General features: G+C 43.4%; 4 protein-coding genes across 4 annotated transcripts; 3 read left to right on the top strand and 1 right to left on the bottom strand.

The window, feature by feature from the left end:
* Positions 1–2,172: 2,172 nt before the first annotated feature.
* Positions 2,173–7,103, top strand: LOC127343427 (uncharacterized). Its single transcript, XM_051369558.1, has 8 exons — positions 2,173–2,464; positions 3,183–3,345; positions 3,521–4,635; positions 5,278–5,451; positions 5,524–5,640; positions 5,760–5,939; positions 6,076–6,122; positions 6,439–7,103. Exons 1-8 carry the CDS (start codon positions 2,417–2,419, stop codon positions 6,716–6,718), a joined length of 2,124 nt encoding a protein of 707 aa, XP_051225518.1. The 5' UTR covers positions 2,173–2,416; the 3' UTR covers positions 6,719–7,103.
* A 1,016-nt stretch (positions 7,104–8,119) lies between these two features.
* On the top strand, positions 8,120–12,291 carry LOC127343424 (uncharacterized). Its single transcript, XM_051369555.2, has 12 exons — positions 8,120–8,260; positions 8,352–8,450; positions 8,553–8,637; positions 8,763–8,832; positions 9,311–9,371; positions 9,510–9,563; positions 9,730–9,883; positions 9,970–10,066; positions 10,503–10,612; positions 11,003–11,109; positions 11,778–11,888; positions 11,969–12,291. Exons 1-12 carry the CDS (start codon positions 8,174–8,176, stop codon positions 12,083–12,085), a joined length of 1,152 nt encoding a protein of 383 aa, XP_051225515.1. The 5' UTR covers positions 8,120–8,173; the 3' UTR covers positions 12,086–12,291.
* A 104-nt stretch (positions 12,292–12,395) lies between these two features.
* Positions 12,396–14,400, bottom strand: LOC127343425 (reticulon-like protein B2). The gene is made up of 5 exons (XM_051369557.2): positions 13,944–14,400; positions 13,654–13,834; positions 13,403–13,544; positions 13,100–13,169; positions 12,396–12,849 (listed from the first exon to the last, which is right to left on the bottom strand). Exons 1-5 carry the CDS (start codon positions 14,041–14,043, stop codon positions 12,683–12,685), a joined length of 660 nt encoding a protein of 219 aa, XP_051225517.1. The 5' UTR covers positions 14,044–14,400; the 3' UTR covers positions 12,396–12,682.
* Positions 14,401–17,049: 2,649 nt separating this feature from the next.
* LOC127343422 (uncharacterized) lies at positions 17,050–20,250 on the top strand. Its single transcript, XM_051369554.2, has 3 exons — positions 17,050–18,007; positions 18,299–18,623; positions 19,769–20,250. The coding sequence occupies exons 1-3, from the start codon at positions 17,372–17,374 to the stop codon at positions 19,873–19,875; spliced, it is 1,068 nt and encodes a 355-aa protein (XP_051225514.1). The 5' UTR covers positions 17,050–17,371; the 3' UTR covers positions 19,876–20,250.
* The last annotated feature ends 711 nt before the right edge of the window (positions 20,251–20,961 follow it).

Below are 20,961 nucleotides of genomic sequence, written 5' to 3'. Positions count from 1 at the left end.
ATCATCACTCATCCATTGAGTGTGTCAATGCATGAAACCATTAGTGAGCAGGTGCCCCTGCAATTTGCCTGAATAGGGGTCGAACCATTTCACTCGTTTGCATCTTCGGCACGGACACAATACCTCCGTGCGGTTATTTTCATACATGTCGATGATCGCGTGTTTCAGATATCTCATCACGACGCTTTCACTCATCTCGATAACCATTATCGCCTGCACGGTAAGATTATATAATTGATTAGAACCATCCATCCGTCGGTAGTTTTCACGGAAAATTTCGGCATGACCTTCCTACACGGTAGGACATAGGAGCGCCAGAAATGTGCCGAAACGGAAACTTAAAGAATCAACATTTTGGCGCAACATTGGCAACTCATTTTCAACGCCAACACACACAAGCACAAACACAACATATATATATATGCCACACACGAGAGCTTTGCTTCAAATGTCCAACATACGTCGATTTCATTCCTCAATTTGTTCATAAATCACCTATTTGTTTGATATATTCGTCGATGAGATCGAGACGACGCGCCGCGACAATGGCGTATGGAAGCCGACTTTCTAGATCTAGAACTAGATCTAGATTGAGCGGTCAATGCGCGATAGATAGATCTAGATCTACATAGGGATGTGGGAGATGCATGTAGGAAGGAAAGATTTGCTCAAAAAATATGATTTTGTTTGGTCAAATTGGCTAAAGTTGGGGTAGAAATGGGCAAAAATTAGGTGGGTTGGGAGAAGGGTCGGGTTGTGTGGATGAGGAGTGAGTGTAGTGGTTTGTGTGAGTGCTGGTTGGTTACTACCGGCGCACCAGGACCTGGGTGCGCCGACAGTATATAGCCCATCCGGCTATGTCTGCTCCAGACCAGGCCCACGAAGCATTGCCGGTGCACCAGCCCATGAGCGCGCCGGCAATAGAAAATTACCGCCGGCGCGCTCATGGGCTGGTGCGCCGGCAATGCTTCGTGGGTCTGACCCGAGTTGGGCGAGGTTTTGCCAGGAAATAGCGCCGGCGCGTCGGACCAACAGGTGCGCCGGCAGTGGGTAGACATCGCCGGCGCGACGCTTATTTGGTGCGCCGGCAACAAGTTCCACCGGCGCATGCCTATGGTGGTGCGCCGGCACCACTAGCCTCCACCTATAGGCTTTTCCCTAGTAGTGAACTCTAGTGAAGTTTGCCACAAGGACCCGAATAGACATGGTTGTTGGACATTTTCACCATGCACCTTGTGTCTCCTAATCCATCATATATAGGAGGTTGTATTAATAATTACTTCTCCGGTTGCATCATATCTTATTTCACTTGGTCTAGTGGACTTCCCCATAACAAGATAATCTAGGATAGTACTTCCTGATGGATCTATCATACAAGTCTTCTATTAAACTCCATAAACACACCTTTTTCCATATTTCTCTTACTCCCTTACATTGGAATAATGCGTGTTTGATATCTTCGCATGTTCTTGAGCAAAGAGGGAAAAAAAACTGTTAGTAATAATGTGTCTATTAGCTAGGGCACAAAAATAGGGAAGAATTCCATATAAACATTTCCAAGCAAATATTTTAGTTTTTGCTGGTAAATTACCTTTTCGGAGTTCCTCCCAAACTGGGCTAGGACTAGTTGATTCTATACCATCAACTCTTCTCAAATTTTAACCAAACCGAGGGTTCTATTTTTTCTTTGTGCAAAGTCTGAATAGGCATTGTGGTTGCTCAACTCACACGAGAACCAATCAGTGGTTGGATGGTTGGGAGGGCAGCGGCATCTAAGCGCAGAGAGTTCAAATCCCAAGTTTGATACTTTGATATCTCATGAAGGTGGAATATTCAGTTGGAGACGATGTTCCTGTCGATAGCGAGACGTCTAGGGTGACTTCATCAATTTCAAGACCATTCGAATTAGTTTTTGGACTCATCAGTCGCTGTCGGTGGTGCTCATAATATACGTGCGTGCATGACTATATGTACATATTTATGAGCATGTATTTCGCTAAAAAAAACTCACACAAACACGCGCACATCACACACGTGTGGTAGGTGGACCACACTAAAATTTGACGTGCCAACTGCCTCCGTCGGCACAAGCACAAGGTTCCAACCGTGCAGGAGGTCGAGAGCCCTTTTTGTAGAGAAGCCGAGTCTCGCATCCCTGGAAGGCTGGAGCCAAGCGCAAGCGCAGTCCTCACTGACCGTATGGCCCCATAACCTGCGGGCCCAATTGCCATACTCTATACCGAAATATCCGCGTGTCATTGGCGCGTCTCTGTCCGAGCTTTTCCTCCACTTTCTTCTCCCACGAGCTCTCTCTGTCTCTCTCTCTCTCACTGGTTTTCTCCTCTCCCCCGGCCTTCATTTCATTTCCTTCCTTGACCAAAGATCCATCCCCTTTTTAGTTCTAGAGGTACCGGAGATGGCCTTCAAGCAGGTCTTCTACGCCCTGCGTGAGGTTTTCCCACAGGTATGGATTGGATTGGATTGGCGGGCTCCTCAAGATTGAAGCGCCCTGCTTTTGTTTGTAAAAATACCGCTGCCAATTTTCTTCTACTCCGTATGTAATAGTATTCGCAAAAAAATCTACTATGTAATATGTCACAATAAAGGAGCAATTCATCTAAGGGTACATGCCGATATTTTCTTTAGACAAATTTCTTTGTTCTCCTTTTCACTTTAAATTTACCTGGTTGCTCTAGCTCCTAGAAGCAATGCTACCACCATAGGTTGCCACCAAATTGTTAAGGATTGATATAATTTGCAGGATATGCATATCTGTTTTTTTATTAAGGAGAGGTAAATATTATCCATTAATAGAGAATATTCTATTCAGAGAAGGAGCATTGGTAGGTGCTGCAAACAATATACATGTATAGTTAGATACAGAAGGAACATTGGTAGTAGGTCTTCGCGTGTATAATACAGGGAAATAAAATATATGGGAGTAGCAAGGAGCCAACAATTAAGTAAACTGCTGACATCCATTGTATCAGCCCATCTGTACCAGTGTTTTCCTTGCCACATAAGTTTTACCCCATCCTTGAAGACTGAATTCATTCAGTACATGAACCACCTCAAATATCTTGTACTGTATTTATGCAAGCAACTCCTGCAGACAAACATCGAGATAACGAAAAACAGGGCATGTTTAATACATTAATTTTGCTTTTGCATTTGTGTTACAGGTTGATCTTCGAATACTGAAGGCTGTAGCCAGTCAATATTCCTCTGATGTCGATGCAGCTGTCGGATTTGTTTTCTCCGATGTCCTTCCAGCAGTAAGCGAACCTACCGAAACACATTATGCACTCCAAGATATTGATTATGCCGAACACGATCATACTGATTGTAAGTGATTTAGTGCGCTGTGTCTTGCAGCTAAAGCATTATTTTTGTGCATTGCTAAGTTTGTTTTCACACAATAAGTGAAAAAAATAACACTTATAACAGTCAAATAGGTGCATCTTCTAGTTGCTTATTCAATGGGTCCTCAGTCTGATCCTTATTTGTTTTAAAATATTAGCCAAGAAGCCTAACTTACACTCTGGAAGGATCCCATTGGTGGATCTAGGAGCTCAAGAGGATGCTAGTGTCCTATTTGGTACGTCAGCTGAGAACAGCCGCACTGTTGGTGGATGTAATCCATTTTTAGAGTATGATGGACCATTCTGCAGTAACAACAAAATAGAAAATTGTTCCCAGATTGAGGATAAGGTGGTTATAAATGAAACAAAAAATCCTACAACAGAAATGAACAGCCTTCTTCAGGAGCATTATTTTCAGGTTGGATCGTCACAGACATCTGCAATAGAGCCACACATGATAGACTATGAGCAGTCTGCTTCAGGAGGATGTAGTGATCATTGTGCATCCGGAAAGGATATAGTAAGTCCAGAGGCTGAAAATATAGGCAACCCCAAGCAGTATAACGATAATTTTGAGCTCTCAGATTTGTTTGCCTCTTCTGGGAGTATGTTGCCATTATTTTTGGGGAGCTCTTCAGGTTGTGCAGTGAAACATGAAGGGCAAATGCCTCTGAGACTTTCTAATGCCGTAAGTGAACATGATATCACAAGTTCAGAAGATAACTGTTACTTGGAAACCTTGTTTGTGAATTTTCACTCGAAGGAAGACAGTCAGACATCAAAGAACTTGCTGGATGCTCCAACTTTCCATACACTGCCGAAAGCAAATGAAAATTATGACTTGCAAGTTTTGTTTGAAAATATTGATAATACTGGAAAAGAGTCGGGCGTGCTCCATATTGCAGAAAATCTCCCAGAACTCAATAATTTGGCAAATGATGGCAGCTTCCACAATTTATTTGCCGAACTATCCACAGTTGACAAGACGACAGAAGCACCTTCGAATTTTCCTGGGAAGGGTGGCTCCGATAGAGTTCATAAGGAAGAGCTAACTTTAATACATTCCAATAATTGTGGAACTTCTAATAGTACATGTAATTTCAACGATGATAAACACTTTGTATGCCCAATTGTTGAGCTTGATGCATTTCGGCCTAATGAAGAATGGAAGATGCCCGGTGCACATAAAAGTGAGGGAATTCTCGATATCTCTACTCATTCATATCATATCACTGATTTAAACAAGAATATATCTGATACCACTAAAAGCAAGGTAATTGTTGTATGACTAGAATTTCCACTTAGTAACTGTTTTTTTTTAATCCTAGAGTTGTTGGCCTTTAGAGCTTAAGGGCCTAAAACCTTATGTGTAAATTACAAGGTGTAGGATAAATCCTGAAAGAAGTAAAGTGAAATATCTACTTGCCGACAATCTATTTTAAAAGCCATTAATCAGTATTTCATATCTTACATGCTTATTAGTCTTAAAATCTAGTAAAAAATCGAATTTTCATATTAATCCTTGTTCTTAATTATGGAAACAACAAATTTCAGTTATCTAGTTATGTTTACTTGAAATATTAAGTTTAATGTCATTTCAGTAATTTACATGCATGCAGCCTGAAATTTCTCTTCTTTTCTCACTTGAACGAATTAAGATGATACATTGAAGCAAATTGAGAAACATGTAGGGCCTGCTTGGTTTGGTGCAAAAAAATAAATCCTAGCCAACAGTTGCAAACTTTCAGAGACCGAATTTATTTCCAGAATAATAATTGGTAAGCCAACATTTGGCATTCCAACATTCAACAAATTTTGGGGCTAAGTTTCGGATAACATTTAATTATTCTGTAATACATAAACAAAATGATTTGATCATGACCTTTGTAGACAATTTACATAAAGCTCACTGCAGGAATTATTGACTTCTTTGTATGAATCAACAATCATGAGGATGAAGGAGGTGGAGCTTCAGGAAGAAAATTCTCGACTAGCAAAACAAAATGCTAACAAGGCACATCAAAATTATCTTGCCATGGTAGAGCACTTTACTCAGCTCATTGAGAATTCCAAAGAGTCAAATGATAAGGTAGCCATGTTCTTAATGTTCTGGTACCTTTATATGTACTGAAAAGAGGCTTACATATTCATTCCCAAATAGCAAGCTCAAGTAGTGGGCGAAGAAAAATGTTTGTTGGTGGCTCTAACTCAGGACCTTCAGTCTCGACTTGCCAAATTGTCTGCTCAACGAGATGAAGCACTTGCAACTGTTCAGGAGGTAACAATAGCTTAACTTAATTAAGAGCTAAGTGTCCAACTTAATATTATTGAATAAAGATGCTGTTATTTTTGCGACATATAAATTGATAGTATTTTTTTTCATACCAAACCGTGCAGATTAAATGTGAACTAGATGCACGTCTAGCAACTTCGATGGAAGAAGAAGCTATAGCCCTGGAGGACATTATGCAAACAGAGAAAGTAGCTCTATTGGTGCGTAAAGACAAGGAATCTACAGTGGGGAGCATAATGGAGGAGTCAAGAAAGCTCCAAAAGGAATCCGAAGAAAACATTTTGGTAATATCAACAGATACAAGATAAATTTAGTCTGTAGATTATACTGTTTCTCCCACACACTACTGTTTCTTTCACACATGCGATCATTGCTCTTCTTGCATCCTTTGTATTAATGGCTTCACTTTTCTCGTTGCAGTTGAGAGGACTATTGTTGGACCAGGGTCGCCTCATTGATATCATGCAGTATGTTACTCTGTCCCAGAAATATATAGTCCGGCTACCCATTCATACACACATTTATTTGACCAGTACTATTTTGCTTATATCCTTTTGTTTTCGAGTGTATCTCAGTTGGTGGGAGGTCATCATCCAAAACATGGATGTTCTGTGTCTTAACAAAAAATCTAGTTACTTTTAGTATTTGACGGTGCATCGAAATTGTACTGATGATATTGTGCATCCTTCGATATTAGTTGCTTTGTTTAAACAATTGAAATCATGCAAGCGCCACCCTTTTAATATCAGTACACCTATGAATGCCCTTGTTTCAATTTTGTAGAGGAGAAATATCAAGCATCCATGCAAATGTTGTAGCAATGAAAGAGAGAATTAGTGGAAGCAAGCTCAAATCAGCCTTGGTGTTAACTGGCTGCTCAGCTCATTCTTACCAGAAGGATGATTGCAAGAGTGCATCTGTGGACACAGACTGGCCTATGGGGAACGTCGATAACAGAAATGATCTGCCTCAGGAGGAGATTACAAGGAGCCTTGCCAAGGACCATGCCATGTCTTCGGATGACGAAGAAGGATGGGAGGTGCTGGAAACAAATAATGCCTAGAGTGGTTCAATTCAATATTCGATCACATTTTTTGTCAATAATATGGCAGTGTCTTGGCTTCCCAAAATCATGTGCCAAGCAGCAGTTGATTGGGAAAAAAATGTGCCAAGCAGCAGAATGCACAGCCCCACTATGGCAGATTCATACACCCAACTGGTATTGTTGGAAGACTGAACCTCCAAACTACGAGTGTTTGGTTCTTGCGCCTTGTAATTATACAAATATGCAAATATACATATATCTGTTGTAATTAAACATGCTTGTAATCTAATCATGTAAATAAATATAAAATTACGTGACTATGTTTGTACAGAACCGAGTGTATGTATCATTACATATTGGAAAAGAATGTGATTCCAATGTATACATGTACCTTTAGTTTTCATAGACCAGTTTGTCAGGTTTTTTGTTGTTTATTTATTTGTTTCTGATTATCTTTTGGTGGCTCCTGCGCTTCCATCCTTGGAGGTTGGAGCTGATGTTTTGCAAATGAGGTCAGAATTCTAATGCTGGAACTTGGCACCGAACTAACTCACACTGGTATACATGGTTCGTTCGTATATATATTGAAATCAACATGGATCTCTTAATTTTTGGAGAACCTGAAGTTCTCAAAGTTCAAGTCCTTACGAACGTCATTGAAGAATCCAAATATTTAGGTTCCCTCAAGTATGATTCCAAATACTGAAGACTGATGAACAAGGATTAGTCAAGAAAATACCTAAAGACAGCCCTGACGAACAATGGTGCACAGCTCTATTCTACTACTAACTCAAATCAATATCAATAACAAAGATATTTCTATAGTGTATTTATTCAAGACCTAGGATTTTTTTCTACGAATTACCACAGTTCAAAAAATCGGCCGAGATACCGATTTATCGTGAATCGGGTGGTAACCGATAAGATTTTGACATATCGGCTAATTTATCGTTCCACCGATATTTCGGCCGATTTCCTACCTGAGATCCGATATTTTGCGCGATTTTCACTCTTATGGCCGATATTTCGACCGATGTTAAATTTCGATGAAATTTGATATGACAGTCAATATTTTCGTCCTATTGTTTTGTAGAACTATGGATTAGCTTAATTTTTCATTTTTATTGATTCAAATGCAAGGAATCAAGATAATACTTCTATTCAATGTTCCAATATTTTTTTTGTATAGCATATTAAAGAAAATTTAGTGTCAAAAATTAGGATTTACAAAAAAAAAACTGATAAATGCCTGACCGATAAAATCGATTAATCAGCCGCTCCATTTTAAGGCACTACGATAAGTTAAAATAAACGATTTCTTGAAGGTTGCGAATTACTCAATCTTAGAATTCGTTGATTTTTGACCAAATTTTTTACCGGTTACAGTTAGGCTTCACCATGCGCTGCGCACATCCAGGCGCCAGCATCCCGTCGTCTAGGACGGTGTTCCCCGGGAGAACAGACAGAATCGTGATGGAGGCTTGGGTCCGCGCCGCCGTGGAGGCCATCCACTCGTCTCGCGCGCAAGCCGTCATCTACCTCGCCGGCGGGGCCTCCCAGGTACGGGCCACCAGCTCGCCCCCTTCTTCTGCTCCCTCCCTCCCTCCCTCGCGACATCTCCACAGTAATTTCGACACCTGGACCGCCGCAGGCGCTCGGTTGGCTCCTCTCCGTGCCCGGCGCGTCCGGCAGCGTCCTCGAGGTCGTCGTGCCTTACTCCAGGGCCTCTATGGTGCAGCTACTCGGCAAGGTAGAGCGCACCAGCACCCGAATCGACCGAATCCCTTCTGCTCCATTTGCAGATTCGTTCTTGTATGGACACTCGTCGGACTGACCATGCTTGATGTTACAGTCGCCCTTGCAATTTACAAGCAAGCAGGCCGCAGAGGACATGGCGCTGGCCGCGTTCAACCGTGCCCTCAAGATTTCTGGACCAGGTCTGCGGGTGCCTTCTCTAACCTCATCATGACTCTAGATACTTGTGCAAAACGAGGATGCAGTCTGCACTTAATATTATCTGTAGTATCAGAAAATGTAAGTAATTGGGTGAGAGTACTGACAGGTCTACAAGTAATGGGTGTTGGCTTTACTGGGTCACTAGCTAGCTCACGCCCAAAACAGGGTGAACACAGGTATCGCTCGCTTCCTTACACCTTATAACTAACTAAAAATTGTTCGAGGAAAAGGAGCCATCAAAAGATCTTTAGTTATTCCTTACTTCATGGTAGTGTTTACAGTACCGAACACAAAACTTATCAGTTATTAGATTTCATTAAGTGAGAACAAGTTTAAAGCATTAAATCTTGTCAAATTAGGGCAATGATTAGCACTTCGACATAGCATTTCATATGATCATGCATAAGCTTAGCCTCTTATTGAGATGAACGAACCACTTGCTTACATATGATTTAGTGCTTATGGTATTTAATATTTGTTGCTCTAGCTTCTAAGGCACAGGAGCTTGAATACATTATGTATTGCACAAAATTTCCACCTTTTGGGGGTGGGAGTGGACCTTTTCCCTTCTTTATGATAATAGTAACATCTATTTGTTTGTTAAGCCTATGTCTTCATTGTGCTTCATATAATATTTGGAACTCATTCAAATAGGTTCTATGTGTCAACGCGAACACAAAATTGCCTCAGGACATCACATGTAACATTGTCTAAGGTACTACCAATACTCTTTATTCTTAACAAAGCATTTCTCTGGGAGTCAATGTCATGGTATGCTATGGCTCTGGGCAATTTTCGCATCCTGGCACATTCTACTGTACAGTGCATTAACTTTTAGAGCCTTTTTACGCAGGGTTTACGGAATAGAGAGGAAGAGGACAAGGTTTCAAGTTATTTTGTGCTCAAGGTTTGTTATATATAGTTCTGACTCATACATCATTTGAGCTGGGCATCATAATTAGCAAATATGAACAGCAATCCTGAGCGGTTGATCATCGTGTCAGTAATAAAATTACATTTTCTTAAATGACATTCCCAGTTGGCTCTCCCTTATAGGAGTTTCTTGTGATCAGGCAATTGCAGATGCATGCAGAGTTTCTGCTACCATTCAGACAGACCTTCAAGAACCTGAAATTCCAAAAGAAAGTGTGGAACAGTTTGATGAAGACCAAGAGCTCCAGCAAGTTATTGATGGTCAAGTCTGCATGAAAGTATACCACTTTTCTGGTATATTATGGCGCCGTCACTATGTTTTTCATGCTAGAATTCTTTCATGTTCTTTCTTAAATCATATTGTTATCTGTCAATTGTAGATCCAGCAGAAAAGAATTTTGACCGGAAACTAATTCTACCTGGTTCATTCAACCCCTTGCATGATGGCCACCTTAGGTTGTTAGAGGTTGCATCAAGGTGAGATGTTAATAAATCAAGTATTTGTATAACTGGATTTTGTCATCCTAAAAATTAGCAAGTTAAAAATATATAAAATTTGTAAGGAGTAATGCGGTTAAATTTTTTTTGTAAGGAGTAATGCGGTTTAAAACTCTACTCTGTTCTGAAAGTTGAGATATGATCAAATAAAAAATTTACCAATTGGGTTTTGCCATCCTAAAAATAATGTGAGAATATATTTAAAAAATGGATATGAAGTAATGCGGTGTAATGTTTGTTTTGTTATACTAGAAATGATTTTCTTTACAATAGTGAATTCAGTGGATACTGGCAGTGCAGTATCATTTGTATAGCTGTTTGTGTAGCAAATATGTACATTCCAGTAAAACCTTTTTTTTGTTGAAGGCCCCAAAAAAGTAATTGCCCTTTTTATTCACAAATCCTCTTATTACAGCATGTGTGATGATGGACTTCCGTGCTTTGAGATATCAGCAATCAATGCGGACAAGCCCCCACTATCTATTGCAGAAATTAAGCGCCGTGTTGAACAATTCAGAAAAGCAGGTAGGAGTGATCCACTGCTATAGTTCTACGTACTGAAGTCATACTTTGTTTTTCTTTCGAATTTTATCATGATAGTCCCTAGCTATAACTGGTTTGCTATGCCAATCTCTTAATTATGCTTTAGTGTGAGGATGCAGAACTATGGAGTTTTGTTCCACCATTCACTCATGCAGTCATCTTAGCCTCTTAGGTGATATTTCGTTTGATAAAAAAATCTGCGTTACAGATGTGTGGAGACTGGCAGCTTGAACATCACACCTCTTTAGATTTACTAAAATTCATGTTCAGTTTCTCGTCAATATGACTAATGTTTCTTTGGCTTAATGTAGTAAGCAAAACTGTATTTGTAAGCAGGAGGAAAATCTGACTATGCTGTTCTTTCTGTTGCAGGGAAGAACGTGATCATATCTAACCAACCATACTTTTACAAGAAAGCGGAACTTTTCCCAGGCAGTGCTTTTATAATAGGTGCAGACACTGCAGCAAGGCTTGTTAATGTAAGTTTGCTCTAGCTTAACGACTGTTTACCGAGCTGTTTGTTTTCTTTCTGATTGAGTGTGTTTGCTTTATATCAAGTGTTTTATTTTTTGTTAGATAATATTTGATAATGAAACACTTTTTAGCATTTCCCTGTCCCTACCTTCTTTAGTTTCTTACCAGCTTATGCTTTCGTTTGAATATGAGCTGTGACATTGTCTTTAGTTCTATGAAAGAAATCATACCATTTTAATGGCATGGTTAAGTGGGATCAACTGCTTAAGTCATTATTTACAGTATTGAGCTATGTTATAAGTCCAGACAGCATTTCTGTGTTGGTCTCAACAAATGACATCCCTACCAAACATGTTAGCAAAATGATATATGCAATTCCAAAAGGAAGCCCTTTTCCGTTAGAAAAGGGAAGTTTTTCTTATGCAAGTCAACCTAAGGTAGACACCTACCATCAAAGCAACATTTAGTTTAACCGTAACAAGTGATTTTCACGTGCAGCTGATTTAGAATCTAATACTCCATTATTTATGTTATAAAAAGATTTGTTATTTAAGATATATTTGGCTAAGTCGTTATGATTCACAAATTCATTTACTGGAATTTATCATAAAATGAATGTTCGACAATTGAGTAATTTTATTTTCCGAAACTGAATGAAGTTTACTCATGTCAGCCTAAGTATTATGGAGGTGACTTCAACAGAATGCTGGAGATTCTTCTTGAATGCAAAAACACTGGCACAACATTTCTTGTTGGTGGTCGAGAGATCGAAGGAGTTTTCAAGGTATGAATATACCATGATGTTTTCTTTTACATGCATTGAAATTCTTTGTCTCATCATGTACTTCGCTATTTGTTTTGAAGGTCCTTGAAGATTTAGACATTCCAAGAGAGTTGAAGGCCATGTTTATCTCTATACCAGAGGAGAAGTTCCGGATGGACATTTCATCTACTGAATTAAGAAAAAGCCAAGGGCTCTGATTTGTCATACACGTGATCATGTTCTACAACATATACGAGATGTCTGTTTCTTGGACTGAGTCTTTGCAAATAGCCATGGCAGTGTTTGATGCCATAGTTTCTTTATGCAGATAGTTATTTTTAATGTGTATATTAGTAAACCTAAAACACATAGCAGAAGTATTACAGATCAGAATGCAATGGCTGCCTGTTTTTTTCTTCGAAAATCATGTAATTCTTTGCGTCTGCCTTTTGGGTATGCTGTTATTGGACACTTTCATGGGTCCTACTGTCATACACATACAGATTCATCAGTGTCACAGTTGAAAAAGAACGCATTAAATTCTTGATAGCGAATACTTTGTTTGAGATAATAGCATAAGAGCTCTTCTCATATGTATTGCTTAGCTGACAGGTACCATACATACTCTGTGTGCTAGCAGTCAAGTCTGAACTCTAGCTTATCTGGAGTTTCATCTCCTTCGCTTGTCTAGTTAGTACTGGGTTCATGCAATCATTTCTGTTACTCGACCCGGTTCATATTTCTTGAAATCTACTCCAGTAAGGCAGTAACTGGGGAGGGATTGTTAATATATGTTGACAGTTTCGTGCAATAGTTTATCTGAATTTTGTCTTGACAGGTCCTCTTGGTATTTTGTTGAGCAAATTGGCATCGATCTTCTCATAGAACTTCTTGATGTCTTCGCCACCTCTTGCAACGAGATGGTCCACTTCTGGCTCGTATCGTTGATACAACACTGGCAAAGTGAGGGCGCACAAGAATCCTGTGGAAGTAAGAAAGACATGCCTGTTACAATATTTGGAAACTTAGTTTTGTATTTTTTATGAGACTGGATTTATTAATGTGTTTTCCTAGCATCCTTTATGTACTCCGTTCCATAATTTTTGTCATGGTTTTCGTTCAGTTTTAATCTAAAACCACGACAAGAATTATGGAATGGAGGGAGTAGTTATTAGTTAGTTCTACCTTTTATATTTTATTTTGCTGAAATTACTATTTTCCATTCTACTTACCAAGATAGAGTAGGCTTGTGAAGCTGCAAGAACCTCCAATCACTGACAATACCAGCAGGGATCCTACCACCTTAACAAACATAAGTTAAAAAACAACTTGAATGTCAGTACAGGTTTAGGTTGAACAGATATAGCAAAATAATGGTGTCAATTATTGGCTAAACATCGTGTTGAGTATGTCTAGTGTGGTCGATTTTAAGATCTCGTCAGGGGTTTTGTATTAATCCATATAGGTGCTAGAACTGTAACTGTCACATGATTTGTCTTTCCGTATCAAAGATAGCATAGAAGCGGATTCTGTACCAGTAGGAATTTCTTCAGATCCTTTCCGCATGCGATATCATAAAGAAGAGATACAGCATTTGTCAATTTGTAACGAATGGTCAAGGCCATTTCTCTGAAGGTATGTTCAGAGATGACAACTTGTGGAATCCTTGGTGGGTCTCTGCAAGTTGAAATTGGTCAATTGAGTTCCACTCCCTTGAAGTCATGATTCGGAATCATTTTAAGCTAAAAATATCCCAATATCTCTGTAGAGAAAAAGGGAACCATACATGTCGAAGAGTGGTGCAGCATTTGAAGCGATGAAGATCACAAGCATAGTGAAGATGGCAATCTGGCAAAGGAGCGGAACTATATTGTACTCAACCACGTCGAAGAGGAACCATATCAGTGTGGCCCCAGCAAGAACTCCAGCAGATAAATTCCTGTCCTTCCACAGCAGAACGTCCGCAGCTGCAAAGTCCCAACAATGCAATCCATAACTACATCGGCTTAGAGGGAGGCTGTGGCACTGCAAATATTGTAGGGTAATTGCCTAGAAACAAAGCAAAAAACATCATACCTTTGCCTCCACCCAGAAGCCGATGGATCGACTTGTGCCTGTGGTATGGTCTTGCCACATGTTGTCCGTGGTCAGGATTGCTGGGGAGATGAGGAGGCATGGCTTCACGCGTTTGGGATGTTTGACCTGATTGATTTTGTGTCTGATTTGGGAAGTTACAGAGATTACACCTTTATAGGCACCCAAAATGCTAGTATGATATCCAAGGGAGCCTATGTTGACAAGGAAAGGATAGCTTGGCCTGTAGGAGGTTGAGCCATTGAGGGGAATAAACGTATGAAGGGCAAGAGTTGCTTCAGCCAGGTGTTTTCTTCGTTTGTCTAGAAGCAAGTTTAGTTGTTAACAATTAGTTATGGCAGAAGCTTGCCGCGATACAATCTCAGTGAAATTGTTGCCATGAACTGGCAAGGCATCAAAGTCCCTACACTCTGTGTAATCTTCAAAACCCAAACCTATTTGCTATAACCTCCAAATACTTCATCACTGCGTCCTTCCAAAATTGACAGCATCAAGTTGTGCCTTCTCACCACGGAAGGCAGCAAGGGATGGCAACGGGGACCGTTTACCCGAAACTCGATGGAGTTTTCCTCTATTAGGGGCCGGGTGTGGTATCTAACTTATTCCCATGGGGGTATTAACGGCAAGACATGCTCCCCGATGGGGAAAGCGGGGCGCGGGGCGTTCTAGCAGTCCCCATACCCGAACCCCGCGGAGCCCCGCACGTATCGGTAATATCCCACAAATTTAGCTTGTCCTGCTTAATTTCAGCTAAAACGTATTTACGCACGTCACTAATGCTTGCTTACCTTCTGGTAATCACGTGATTCGGTGGTGTCATCGTGTGAACTATGTGAGTCAAACATAAGTACTCGTTATGTCTTATGTGTGTCAGTGTGTGGTTGTGTGACTCTGCAGTCTGCACGTATTAAGTTATTTTTGAGCTTGAATTTCTGAGATATTTTCATGATTTATCTACTATTTGTGATGGGGGTGGAGAACCCGTGGGTATGCTATACCCGGTGGGTGATGGGGACGGGGAAAAATAGTCCCCAAGGTGGGGAATGGGGATGGGGATGGGGGAATTTTACAAACGCGGGGACGGGAAAGAAAAGGCAATCCCCGCACCACCCGTTGCCATTCCTAGCAACGACAAGCTCCCTCCCGTTTATTGTTTATTTGGAGGCTATTTGGAGGAGCTAGCGTTTATTGTACACCGTGGCATAAAGGGCTTATGTCACCACAGCAGGTCAAAAAGAAGAAGAAAAAAGGTATGTAGCCTAGGGAAATTCAATTTGGGTGCATATGAATCCATTGTGTGAAAGCATAATTTAAAATGTTAAAAATGTTCTGGAGGGAACTTGATGATGACAAGGTGGAGAAACCGACGGAAGCGCAAGACTTTAAATACAGTCACAATGATCTGCTTCACTCCCGCTAGGACTGAGGGAAGATGTTAGGATACGACGAGTTAGAATAGATATAAGACTCTCGACCATCTTATACTACAAGTCTCCCCCTCCGGCACCTCTATGTATACCTTTTGAGGGCTACCTTAATAACACGAAACATATTATAGGGTTCACCATGGTACCTTTCCGAAGCAGGTGGAGAAGCCCGCAACATCCTTCGCTGCTCGGTGGAGACACTACCGCGCACATACCTAGGACTCCCTCTTGGCCTTATGAAGGCAACGGTTTCCCAATTACAACCCGTGAGCTGCGGGAGTTCTTCATCGTCATGGATAGATGATACTGGCACATTGAAGACGTTGTCGCTGTACTGCTCCACGTGACATGCATGGAAGACGTCGCCATGTTCCTCATGCTCGCGGCTGTTGTCGACCTAGAGTGTAAGAAGAAGAAGCTAATCTAGAGCAAGCCGGCGATAGCGGCCAAGAAGAAGAAGAAGAAGAAGAAGAAGAAGAAGCGAGGTGACCCTTCCCCTCTCGCGACCCGCGCCGCCCCCGTGGTGGCCAGACCTCTTCCCCAGCTCCCCTCAGTCCGCCTCTCCCGCCCTCCGATGTCGCCGCCGTCGGCGTGTGCCGCCGGCGGCGAGAGTGACTCTACCCGTTGCGAAGTTGGGGGCGTGGGGACCTCAAGCTGGCGGCGGTGCTCTTCGGCGGGCGGCTGTCCGACGTGGCGGCGTGGAACCTGCGCGTCGGGTGGGAGGAGGGGCGGCAGCGTCATGGCAGTGCTTGCTCGGCCCAGATCTGGGCCCAGGTCGAGGCCCGGACGGGCTAGGCGGTCGACCTGCGTTTGGCACACCGGCGGTGCTCCCTAGAGGCGGAAAAGGCACGGCGACGGTGGGTGAGTTGCGGCGGCACTTCGGCCGGCCATCTGCATCGTAGCAGCGGGGCTTTGCGAGCCAATTTGGGTCCGGCCGGGCTAGTTCGGGTTTGGTTTTCCTCGTTGCCACGTCCGATTGGCTACCGCGAAGGCGGTGGAGGTACCTCCTCTCAACCCCCTCTGCGTACTGGGGGAAACCATAGGACTAGTCCGGGCAGCAACGGCGTCGTGGTCGTTTTCTTGGTAAGGTGTTGCTTGGTATGCGGTGTCCCGACGTGCTAGGAGCATTAATTTTTCTTTCATTTAGTTTAGCAGTTCCGCCATTCTGTAAATCCACATGTTTCTGAACAAAGTGGAGAAATTGGTTGGTTACTTGGTTTGCTGCTTGCGGGTGGTCAGAAAGAAGTTGAGAACTGGAGTGATGTTTTGGCACATGGGAGCGTATGCTCCCTTTATTTTGAAATGCATGTTAGACACATTTTGAAATGTTAAAAAATTTGAAACAAAAATTTCGCACGTACATCTTCATGTGCTACGCGCTCACAAAGTCGTTTCATGAAAAATTGACTTATCGTGTGGCGTGTGTAAAAAAGACAAAATTCGATGCTAAAACAAAGACTTGTCACAAGATAAGTTTTCTCTTTTTCACGTACACTACAAAAAATATTATTTTTTCGTGAAACTTGATGAACACACATATATTATGAAGATGTACATGTTAAATTTTTTGTTAAATTTTTTTAACACTTGAAAATATGTTTTTATGGTAGAGGGTTCATACGCACCCGGGAGCCGAATTGAGTTTCTGAGAACGGGACGCATTTTTGAATCCGCAGACTCGACGCCGGGTCCCACAAGTCAGCTTCAGATGACCAAGAGCCACGCCTCTGGTGAAATCTGTTGACAGCACGTTGACAGCTGTAGTCATGAGGTGGCCCACACGTCAGCGAAGGTCGACGATCGTGGCCCCACAAGTCGGAGCTGCAGCCCTTTAAAGCCTCCCCTTGCCGCCTAGACGAAACCGTTGTAACAAACTCTTCATCCCCTCGTCTCGCTCGTCTTCCTTCCTTCTTCCTCACAACGCCAAAGGAAGCCGAGGAGAATCCAGCCAGCCACCTCCTCTCTTCCGGGCGAGGCTTCGAGATGGAGCACCAGGCGCCGGAGCAGGATCAGGAGCAGGGGCAGGGGCCGGCGCAGGAGGAGGAGCAGGAGCAGGAGCTGGCGCTGGAGGGGCTGACGCTGCAGGCGCAGCAGCACGAGATGGTGACGGAGCTGTTCGCCGGCGTGGACTTCGTGCGTCTGCGGAGCGGCCGCGCGTACCTGCACGCCGCCGACGACGGGCGCTCCGTCTGCCTCGACCGCCGCGCCGCGTCGCGCAACGCGGTGTGGGCCGTCACGGTGGACCTCTGCGAACGCACCGCCACGACGCACGTCCTCCTACGCGGCGCCTACGGCCGCTACCTCGGGGCCCCCGACGCCACCGCGGGCTGCTCCTTCCTCCCCACCTGCCGCGCCGCCGCGCAGCGCGACCGCGACGGGCAGCAGGTCCTCGCCCTCCTGTGGCGGCCCTGCCCCACGACCCGCCAGGGCGTCTTCCGGCTTTGCGACCCGTCCGGGCGCTACCTCCGCGCCAACCCGGGGTGCCTCCTGCCGCCGTGCCGCCGCGGAGTCTCCGTCTCCGCCTGCGCTGGCGCTTCCCGCGGCCTCGGCAAGGCCATCCAGTGGGTGTTCGAGCCCGTCCCCAGGGGAGCCAGGCCGCTACTCCAGAGACCGCCTGAGGTGAGTTCCGCGTCCCCTGCCTGCCCTGCCTTCATCGATTTTCTCATCTGGAGCGTGTGATTATTGAGTCCGAGTTCACCGTTTCTTCACCGAAAATCAACTTCCGCTGAATTTCCTTCCTGCTCTGAGATTTCTTGTCGAATTTGGTTGGTTCAGGAACACGTGATTCCTACTCGTGTTTGAAGAATCAATCAATCAATCGCACTAGCTAGTATCGTTCTTGCAATAAAACTTGCTGAAGTAATTCAGATTGCCAGTTGACAAGACTGCATTGCTTGCTTCGATTTGCAGTCGCTGTGGGGCTGGCTCTTCGCCCACGTTCCGCTGTCCGGCCTCTGCATGCGCTGGTTCTCGGGGCGGGAGATCCGGTGGCAACGCGCTGACGAGTCCGGCGCCTTCAGCGAAGACAACTGGCGCTCCACACGGTTCACTGGGAGGCACACGATCCTCCTGGAGAGGCAGCTGGTGGCACTGCTGCCCCGGGAGATTGGCTCCCACCCCCAGTACACTGTCTGCGTCCGCGCTGGTCTCAATGGGCTGCCGACCCCTCTGGCCATCGACCTGCCTCGCAGCCGGGAGCCCCTGAACGTCGTGCTTTTCGCCTACACCGCAACAGGTCAGTCTGCTAAGCTGTCGTCGTTTCTCTACTTGTAAATTCTATATGGTCTCTGCCTGCTGATGCCGTTTTGCAGTTCTGAATATTGAAATTGTTGATAATGTTGTCTTTTGCCCCTTTTCTGCTTATTTATGTCTGCTTTAGTCCGAGTGAAATTGTTAATAATGCACATAACTATTGAAAAAAACAATGCAAAATGCACTAGTATATATGTTTCTTTGAAGAATGCTATAGAGAAGACCAAGTAACTGAAGAAACTGTGGAGACTACAAGCATAATAGTATCATTTCTTATCTTTATTTTGTTGGCTTAGTTTAAGATTGGCACTCTGATATTTCAGACTGCATGCCTTCATTTGTTTGAGAGTTGGGGTTTCACACTCTGAAGAATGTTGCGGATCACTGGAAACTAGTGATGTGCATTAAGAAACCAGTATATGGTCTGAGACTAGTTCAAAGCATATAGTATGTACATATGCAATGCAACTTGTTCCAGATAACCTCCTGCTGTTGATCAGGGAGCGAGCTTAAGTTTTCTATACTGTTCTGCATTCGTCTCTACTGCCTGCTATTCTACAAATTTTTACTACCCTGCTTAGTCTGAGTGAATTTTTTAAAATCACATAAAAGAACAAAAAGTTAATGTACAATGCACTACTACATTTCATTGAGGGAACTTATAGATAACAGAAGTAACTGGATGTGATACTTCTCTGGACTATTCTGAAGAAACTGTAGGGAATACATGCCTAGTAGTATCATTTAGTAGCTTCATTTTATTGGCTTAGTTTAAGATTGGCACTGTGATATTTCAGATTTTATGCCTACAATTGTTTGAGAGTTACTTGAGGTTTAATGGTCCGAACAATATTGTGGATCACCTGAAACTATTGATGCATTTAGAAAGCAGTAGATGGTCTGAAGCTATTTCAAACTTGTACTATGTATATATATGCAATGGAACATGTTCCAGATAGTCTTTTGCTGTCGATGCTGGTGGGAGATTCAGCTTTCTATATTGTTCTGTATTCTTGTCCACTACCTGCTTTTCATAGGTTTTTTTACTACCCTGCTACGGCTGCCGTGTTACTTGGTATATTAGCAGGGCGTGCCTAACTGCGTCTTGCTTTGCATCTATGGCTGCAGCGGAGGATCGGTTCATATACCCAGATCTGAACGCAGCTGCAAATCCGCCTCTGGTGACCAACCGCACTGCAGATCCGCCTCTTCGACTCCCTCGCACTTTGTCCTAGATTTTATAGCTTGTGGGGGATTCATAAGGGCTGATGATCCCTTTTTCTCTTGTGGAACCCTCGTAGGCTGAGAGAACTCCAATACAAACTAGTTTCAGTGATTGTTCGAGTTAGCAAGGATTGAAGTTTTTGGTCACGCGGAAATGCCTTCCATGCTGTAGAACTGCAGAAACCAAGTTTCATTGTTTTGTCAGAGTAGAATGGTTACCGTCTTGCACGCTGACATTGGTTACAGGTTCTTCTGAACAAAATGCTACAATTACAATCTTCAGAATTATTGATACCACTACATTCAGGGAACTTTCACTTTTATAATCTGTCCTATGTGTTTTTGTTACCATGTGTGCTGGGATAAATAACTACTATATTAAACGTGAACCACTTCGATTTTTCACAGAATTTTGAGCTCCTTTCGTTATTTTTCTGTGTACATTACTGGTGTTCTGTAGTAGAGAAACTGGTAGTTTATCTGAACACAACACAAGTCTGCAATCTTCTTTGCCTTCCTTGGTAGTACTTCGGTTATGGGCTTTTTCGTGTGGCTGTACTGTTATTGTATGTGGTCAAAGCGGTGCCCATGTTTCACAGTGGAAAACTCCAAATCTCCACCGCTGCCACCACCGTTTCGCCCCTCTCCCCACTGCTCCCATCTCTTCTCTTTCATCTCCGTCGTTGCTCCCCCTCCCTGGCCGCGCCCTCCTCTCTCTCCCGAGACCGCTGACGACGTGGAGAAGGATCTAGGGCCTCTCCTTCCCTTCCCGAGGTGGCTGGCGGCGCGGTTGAGGACCCGGCGCCCTACTCTTCTTCTCGACCTGTGCGGCCATCCCCGTGGTCAATCTTCTCTCTCAAGGGGAGGACGTGTGTGTGGTCGCCGGCGGATCAGACGGACTGGAGTGGGGCAGCGCTCCAGCCTCCTCACCTGCAGCGCCGCCCCCCTCCCTGGCTGTCGTGGAATCCCCTGCCGCAGTTCCTCCCTGTCGGCTCAGGACCGGAAGCGAGAAGGAGGTAGGTGCTGATGTGGGAATTTTCTGACTATTAGATGTTCAGCTTTGTCATTTCGATGCCTAAGAAGTGTTTGTTGTTATG

The sequence above is a fragment of the Lolium perenne genome, chromosome 3, assembly GCF_019359855.2.
Source record: "Lolium perenne isolate Kyuss_39 chromosome 3, Kyuss_2.0, whole genome shotgun sequence".
In the NCBI taxonomy this organism is placed as follows: domain Eukaryota; kingdom Viridiplantae; phylum Streptophyta; class Magnoliopsida; order Poales; family Poaceae; genus Lolium; species Lolium perenne.
Note: the sequence above shows the minus strand (reverse complement) of the source record. Positions and strands in the feature narration are given on the sequence as shown.